General features: G+C 47.3%; 1 protein-coding gene across 1 annotated transcript; it reads right to left on the bottom strand.

Moving 5' to 3' along the window:
- Positions 1-1,216: 1,216 nt before the first annotated feature.
- Positions 1,217-3,233, bottom strand: LOC123399330. Its single transcript, XM_045093745.1, has 5 exons — positions 2,900-3,233; positions 2,766-2,817; positions 2,590-2,657; positions 1,760-1,929; positions 1,217-1,696 (listed from the first exon to the last, which is right to left on the bottom strand). The coding sequence occupies exons 1-5, from the start codon at positions 3,029-3,031 to the stop codon at positions 1,366-1,368; spliced, it is 753 nt and encodes a 250-aa protein (XP_044949680.1). The 5' UTR covers positions 3,032-3,233; the 3' UTR covers positions 1,217-1,365.
- Between the last annotated feature and the right edge of the window lie 4,769 nt (positions 3,234-8,002).

Here is an 8,002-nt window from a genome sequence, read left to right as displayed (position 1 = left end):
GATGTCTACACTGATTCAAATCCCTCAAGGATCCATTGGTCATTTCTGGTGCCTTCCATGCCTACACGGATTCAAATCTGTCTTGTGTGGATACAACAAGTAAGATTGGATAGATCTAATTCTAGCACAAAGAAGTAAACGAGGAGTAGTCTGTTCATCTCTTCCTTAGCATGTTGGTCTAGCTCGGGTGGACTTTATAAAGACTCGAGTGGTAGCATTCATATGAAGCCATGGATCCTTCAGTAGCTCAATAGTTAAGCATCACTTCATTATGTGCTTGTTCCTCCGGTAGCTCAAAGGAATTATTATTTTAAGCGAAAGTGGCCTCCCTCTCCGATTTGATATGATTGAAATTACTTGCGGATCGTTTTACCCACGCTGGTGTAATCTTTAGATTTTTTATTTAGTGAATCTTGGACTTCAATAATTCCAGCATCAACTCTAATGATTAGTACTCCCTCTGTTTCTAAATGTAAGACCTTTTAGATATTGCACTATGAGCTACATACGGATGTACATAGACATATTTTAGAATGTAGATTCATTCATTTTGCTCCGTATGTAGTCTTCTAGTGTAATCTCTAAAAGGTCTTATATTTTGAAACGGAGGGAGTAGTAACTAGTGAAACCTGCGCATGTTTATATAAGCAAACATGCATAACTCATCAACTACGCTTAACAATTATGATAGCTTCGAGCAATTTTCTCAACCTCGAACTATACCCTCACTTCATCGTCTCCCAGGGTTGTCATATGGTGGATTGCCTCAAATTTGATTTCACCCTGTGATCATGTTCATGGTGGTGCACCTCCCCACCATAATAATGGAGAAGAGGTGCAAGAGGTGGAGGGGGGGAGTAAGCAAAGAATGCATGTTCGGGACGGACGAAGGTTAAAGACAGGCTGCTCGCTAGTCAACCTGACCCATCGATCTATGTTGATGCAACCCTTTTTCCAAACATTTGTGATGTTTAAGTGGCACATCTAAACAATTCTTGTTCTTGATCCAATTTTCTTTTGTTCATTTTTTCTATGTTAATGATGGTCAAGAACATAATCTTGTTACAAACTCATTTTATGGATTAATTTTCAAAATTAGTTTCCTGTTGGGTAATTAGATGAGAAATGCGTGTAATGATTATTCGCCGAAATGCGTTCCCTGCTTTGGTGGTCATTCAAGATGGTAAACTTGTAACGTGATGTGCAAAATGCAGTGTGAAAATAAAATGTAGTTATGTGAAGGGAGTAACCTTTGAGAGAGGGAGGGGGGACATGAATAAAGATGTGAGGTCTATTGTGTAAAACGCGAGGGACTTCAAAATGAGAATGTGGCTAAGTTAAATCACTGGGGCTGTGAGCACATCGTCACCAAGTGTGCTTCGGCCTCGCAGCGCGCTCCGGCGCGGTCCTGACCTGGAACACCGGCGACTCGCAGCTGCTGTCTCTGCACCAGCTCTGGTGGTCCCGGCCGGCGCCGAGCTCCTCCTCCTCGAACTGCCGGCACCCGGCGAACGACGGTGGTGGCCGGGCGTGCGGGTAGTCGGGGAAGCGCTGCCGGTCGGACGGGTCGAAGAGCGGGAAGGACTGGCGCCTGCGCGCGCCGGCTGTGTTGGCGCGCAGGCAGCCGTCGATGACCCGGCACTCTTCCCGCAGCCGGTTCTGCAACTCCCGCAGCGCCTGCGTCGGTGCGGGCGGCCTCCTCCCGCCACCGCCCCCGCCGCTCCCACGCGGCTTCGTGACTGAGCCGCGGCCCTGCTGCTGCTGCGCGGACGCCGGCGTCCTCATCCTGTCGCTGGCGCGACGCCTGGTGGGTGCAGCGCAGGGCGTGGTGGCGGCCGTGGCCCGGTCGTGGCATGCCGTGCAGAAGGCCGTGGCGCGCTCGTCGTCGAAGGCCCTCCGGCGCGCCTTGTCCGTCAGGCACGCGTGCGCCTGCGCAACGAAATACACGCCACGTCAGCCCACAAATGTACAGTACATATACTTTTTCCAATACGGACCCTTTACAGGGTCATTACCGGACCCTTCCTAAATAATGTCGCCCCCCCTCCACCCTGATTTTCCATCAGGGTGGTCCGCGTGTAAACAAAATCAGTCCGTAATTGCCTGTACGTATAGTACTTCCTTCATCTTAAAATAAGTGTCGCCCCCCCTCCATCCTGATTTTCCATCGGGGTGGTCCGCGTGTAAACAAAATCAGTCCGTAATTGCTTGTAAGTATAGTACTCCCTCCGTTTTAAAATATGTGTCGTTGTTTTAATATAAAATGTGCGTCACTTATTTTGGAACAAAGGAAGCAATACTGTACCTTTTCAGCCCGTTGACTGCAAATAATTCAATTGAACTGAATTGAGCCTAATGTTGCGTATTCGAAGTGGCAACGATATCGGTTCGATGAAGGTAACAAACAAACAGCCCGTGAGTTTCGGAGCGATGGCAACATGCAAAACAACAACCTACTACTCGAGTGCGAGTGATCATCGTTTGGGTGTGGGATAATAAACTAGGAAAAAGGCAAAGATTCCAAGTGAAACGCAATGCAAGATCACTCCCGAGCCCAATGCTCGCGAATACGGAGAGGCGTGTGTGTACCTCGGACACGAGCTTGAAGGCGACCTCGGCCTTGGGGTGCCTGTTCTTGTCCGGGTGCAGCTGCAGCGCTGCGCACGAATGCATCCATCAATTTTACCGTCAAATCTACGTAGGAATGTAGGAGTACGAGCAGTAATTAAACGCAGCGATCCACGGTGTGGCGTGACGTATTGTACCGAGGTGCCGGAAGCGCCGCTTGATAGCGTCCTCCGACGCGGCCTCGCCGATCTGCCATACATGCAGATGCAGCAGTTAATTAAACACGACGCCGAAAACAGAGGCGCAACGAAGAGGAAGAACTATGACGTACGGCGAGAACGAGGTACCAGTCGACGAAGTGCGCGCGGCGCGGTGACCGGCGGCGGTGCGGGCAGGACGCGAAGGCCGCCGACGCCGCGCACACCTCGCGGACCGCCTGCGCCTTCCCGGCGGCGTCCGCCATTGACGTGTGGCCCTCCCGGTCGATCGATCGGTCGAGGTACAGCGACCGACGAACACGCGCGTGTGTATGAGTGATCGATCTCCGGTGAACGAAGAGAGGTTTTTGTGTGCGTGGCTTGTCCGGCTCGTGGAGTGGGGTGGGGAGGAGATGGAGGCGAGAGGGGGCGGTTCCGAGGAGGAGGACGAAGGAGTGGAGCCGGAAAGAGCGGAGATTGCGGGCGCATGCAGGTCGTGTCGCCTGCCAGCTTTGTTTTCGAATCGAAACCAGAAACAAAAAGCCATCGCATCGCGTCGCGTCTGCTGAAGCGGAAATCGAGATCTACACGACCAGGCCCTGCTTCCCTGGGACCAAATTTTCAGGGACTTTGATCGGACGGCCCTGCGGATGTGTTGAGCTGCACTCCACGCTGGAATTGATCGGAGGCCGCTGCACATCGGTTCGGAGTCAGTCAAGGATGGGACTGAAGCATCCGATGGCCACTCGCTGCATGTGGCAGCAGAAACCAGGTCAGGTGACAGCCGGCCATTTCCGAGTCGGCGTTGCTTCTTCTGAACCATCGAGCAAACATGCTGCATATATATGTACTATTCAAGCCGTTGAGGATAATTTCTGGTGCCTTTCATGTCTGCACTGATTCAAATCCGTCTTGTGCGGGTACAACATAAAAGATTGGATAATTCTAATTGTAACACAAAGAAGTAAACGAGGAGCATTCGGCTCATCTTTTGCTTAGGGGGGCTGGCCTAGCTTCGGTGCACTTTTATAAAGACTTAAGGCCCTTTCCAATGCTTGACCTTGTACCAGTGGTAAGAATGTCATGTAGGCAATTTTTTTCTTCTGATATGACACTACAGTTAAGGGCATCTTCAACAGTTTGTTGGTTACCTTGTTGGTAAAATATGCCATGTCATCAGCCAACACCTTAACATACAACTACTCCAATGGGTTGTACTCCCTCTCGGCACCTTCGCCAGCCCGGAGGCCGCGGCCCGCGCCCACGACGTCGCCGCGCTGGCCCTCCGTGGCCGCGCGGCCTGCCTCAACTTCGCCGACTCGGCGTCCCTGCTCTCCGTCGTCCCTGCCACGCTCCGCACCCCCGACGACATCCGCGCGGCCACCATCGCGCTCGCCGAGACCGCGTGCCCTCCGCGGCCGCGCCGTCGTCGTCCGTGGCCGCCACGGCATCCGCTCCGGCGCCCGCGATGATTTCTCGCCGGACGCCTGCCTCTTCGGGCCTCGGCTGGTGGGTGACGGTCCTTCTCCACCAGCTCCTTGCCACTTTCTGCGCCGCGCGCATCGCCCCGTCCACGTCGCGACGCGCCTTGCCAGGAAAACGGTTAAACGAGCTAAAACAGACAGTTAAAACTTTTGGTAGTTTTTAGCAACAGATTAAGAAATTTTTGATAGTTTTTCCCTGATAATCTTAAAATGGTAGCCACTGGACACGGTTGCATGAAATGTGGTAGTCTTTGACAATTTACTATCGTGGTTGCCATTTCGTCTGCCGACCAGATGAGATGGGCAGCAAGTGGCTTCAACGGACCAGGCCTTAGAAGCCCAAAAAAAGTGCATCAGGCGACAGAGGCAAAACCGTTGGTCCAAAACTGAGAGTTCTTCGGCTAATACACATACATGTATAATTGTATATGGACCCAAACCCCTGGCCCTTCGATTTTTTGTGTGTGTGTGTGTGTGTGTGTTGGGGGGGGGGGGGGGGGGGGCACATGCCTTTCAACAGCCCTGTTTTGTACTGGAATGTAACAGTTCCACACGAAACAAGTATTGTGATAAATTTATCAAAAGAAACGCCCTTCTTGTTTTTTACTTAATACAAATTATTACAAAATACTTAGCAAAAGAACATCACAAACTTCCAAGGACAAATGCATATGATTTGATGATTTCAAAGGGCAAAAAGGATTAAATTTCACCATCACAATAAATTAACTTTGTATCACGTTGATATATGAAATTGATATTACTAGATAAATTATTTTTACTTGAAACGACATTTTCAATTTAGTAATCACATCAATATTCAAAAGATTTCCACATTTTCTCATAGAGTATGATATAACCCCATATAGGTAGCTAGAGACACGTATTTTAGTAGATTAGGACACCCCTGAGGAAGAACGTTTTTCAAATTTTGTGACACACACGGTTTAGAAGGCGAAACATCTATAAGGAAGACTTGTAGTTTCAAGAGCGAGTGAGTCATGTTTGAAGGCGAAGTGATGATTTCCTTCGTCAGTTTGTCTTGAAACTTTTTCCACTCTCAGCATGCAACATTACATCCTTCATGTCAAATTTCTGGGCTCATTTGCTTTTTTTAAGTCACTAAGTGCACTTCAATTTTTTTCAATTCACAATGAGTTATTTGTGGCGAGCAGGTTGGATGGCACACCGCTAGTATGTACAAATACTTTATTTTCTTTAGATCAACAAACAATTTTACTAGTGACGTGTGCTAGCTGAATGGCACGCCCTTAATGACACTAGTGGGGACGGGGCCTTTAGCCCCGGCCCGTAAGGAGATTTAGTCCCGGTTCACCAACCGGGACTAAAGGGGCGGGACTAAAGGCTTAACCTTTAGTCCCGGCCCTGTTACAATCCGGGATTAAAGGTGCTCCACGTGGGCGCCTCGTAGCGCCCCAGGGGCAGGACCTTTAGTCCCGGTTCGTTACACGGACCGGGACTAAAGAGTTTCAGATTTTTCTTATTTTTGGTTTTTTTTGAATGAAATTATTTTTGGGTTTTAGGGTTTTAGGATTTTAGGGTTTAGGTGTTCGTGAGATTAACGTGATGCCTCGTTTGGTGTTCGGGAATTAGTTTTCATATAATTTAAATAGAAATAATTATGCATATATATATAAGATTAACTTATCTTACAAGCGAGCATATATATACAATTATATGGAGATCTGAATTATCGGGACTAGAGCCCGTCTATTCGATTACATGGACGAACATCAGTAATGGCCCCTAGCTACACTAAATTGTCCTTTGTCATCTATAGCTTTCGTCCTTAGAAATCCCGCAAGCTCCTCTGCAACAGCAATCGCGTGTTGCTCTGGTAGGACCTTCGTCCTCATGGCCGTGTGCTATATAAGAAGAGGAGATGAATATGAATATCAATCATGATAACAAAGAATGACGGGTAAAAATAGAGGTGTGAATGTTCATTGCTTACGTCGAATCTGTGATCCTTGTGCTCAGAGGTAAACGTGCGAATGGTCTCGCAAACATAGTATCCGCATAGATGCGTTCCCCGTGGCTGCTGGTCGCACTTTACGAGAATAGAATATATATAATCAAAATAATAATCTAGCATCATAAATGTATTGAAAATAGAAGTATATCATACTTCTACTTACCTGAGCAGCTCTAAAGGTCAGCTTCTCAGGAAAGTTACCGGGAGTCACGCACTTGAACCGCTTCCAAACCCTGCCCGACAAGGATAATGATTTGCTAAGTTTTTCATTAATTGATATATCAGAAAATCATCGAAAGGGACCGATAGAGCGCAAGAATGATTGAAATTACCCTTAGAGCATGTCCTGCAGGCTTTGGAACTGTTCCAAGGGTCTCGATAATGGGTCGAAGGCATCAACTCTTCCCTTATCAATTTGAATGTCCAACAGAATCCAATGAAACACTAGTGGGGACGGGGCCTTTAGCCCCGGCCCGTAAGGGGCTTTAGTCCCGGTTCACCAACCGGGACTAAAGGGACGGGACTAAAGGCCTAACCTTTAGTCCCGGCCCTGTTACAAGCCGGGTCTAAAGGTGCTCCACGTGGGCGCCTCGTAGTGCCCCACGGGCAGGACCTTTAGTCCCGATTCGTTACACGGGCCGGGAATAAAGAGTTTCAGATTTTTCTTATTTTCGGGGTTTTTTTTAATGAAATTATTTTTGGGTTTTAGGGTTTTAGGGTTTAGGTGTTCGGGAGATTAACGTGATGCCTCGTTTGGTGTTCGGAAATTAGTTTTCATATAATTTAAATAGAAATAATTATGCACATATATATAAGGTTAACTTATCTTACAAGCGAGCATATATATACAATTATATGGAGATGTGAATTATCGGGACTAGAGCCCGTCTATTTGATTACATGGACGAACATCAGTAATGACCCCTAGCTACACTAAATCGTCCTTTGTCATCTATAGCTTCCGTCCTCAGAAAGGTCGCAAGCTCCTCTGCAACAGCAATCGCGCGTTGCTCTGGTAGGACCTTCGTCGTCATGGCCGTGTGCTATATAAGAAGAGGAGATGAATATGAATATCAATCATGATAACAAAGAATGACGGGTAAAAATAGAGGTGTGCATGTTCATTGCTTACTTCGAATCTGTGATCCTTGTGCTCAGAGGTAAACGTGCGAATGGTCTCGCAAACATAGTATCCGCATAGATGCGTTCCCCGTGGCTGCTGGTCGCAGTTTACGAGAATAGAATATATATAATCAAAATAATAATCTAGCATCATAAATGTATTGAAAATAGAAGTATATCATACTACTACTTACCTGAGCCGCTCTAAAGGTCAGCTTCTCATGCTCGATACCGGGAGTCATGCACTTGAACTGCTTCCAAACCCTGCCCGACAAGGATAATGATTTGCTAAGTTTTTCATTAATTGATATATCAGAAAAATCATCGAAAGAGACCGATAGAGCGCAAGAATGATTGAAATTACCCTTAGAGCATGTCCTGCAGGCTTTGGAACTGTTCCAAGGGTCTCGATAATGGGTCGAAGGCATCAACTCTTCCCTTATCAATTTGAATGTCCAACAATATCCAATGGAAGCTACACATGTATATATATATATATATATATATATATATGTGTGTGTGTGTGTGTGTGTGTGTGTGTGTGTGTGTGTGTGTGTCAGTAACTTATCAGTTACACTTATAAGTGAATGGACACAACAGAGTAAAGACCCTCACCTGAAGTTGTATGGAAACAG

The sequence above is a fragment of the Hordeum vulgare genome, chromosome 5H (genome assembly GCF_904849725.1).
Source record: "Hordeum vulgare subsp. vulgare chromosome 5H, MorexV3_pseudomolecules_assembly, whole genome shotgun sequence".
In the NCBI taxonomy this organism is placed as follows: Eukaryota; Viridiplantae; Streptophyta; class Magnoliopsida; order Poales; family Poaceae; genus Hordeum; species Hordeum vulgare.
This window is presented reverse-complemented; position numbering and strand designations above follow the sequence as displayed.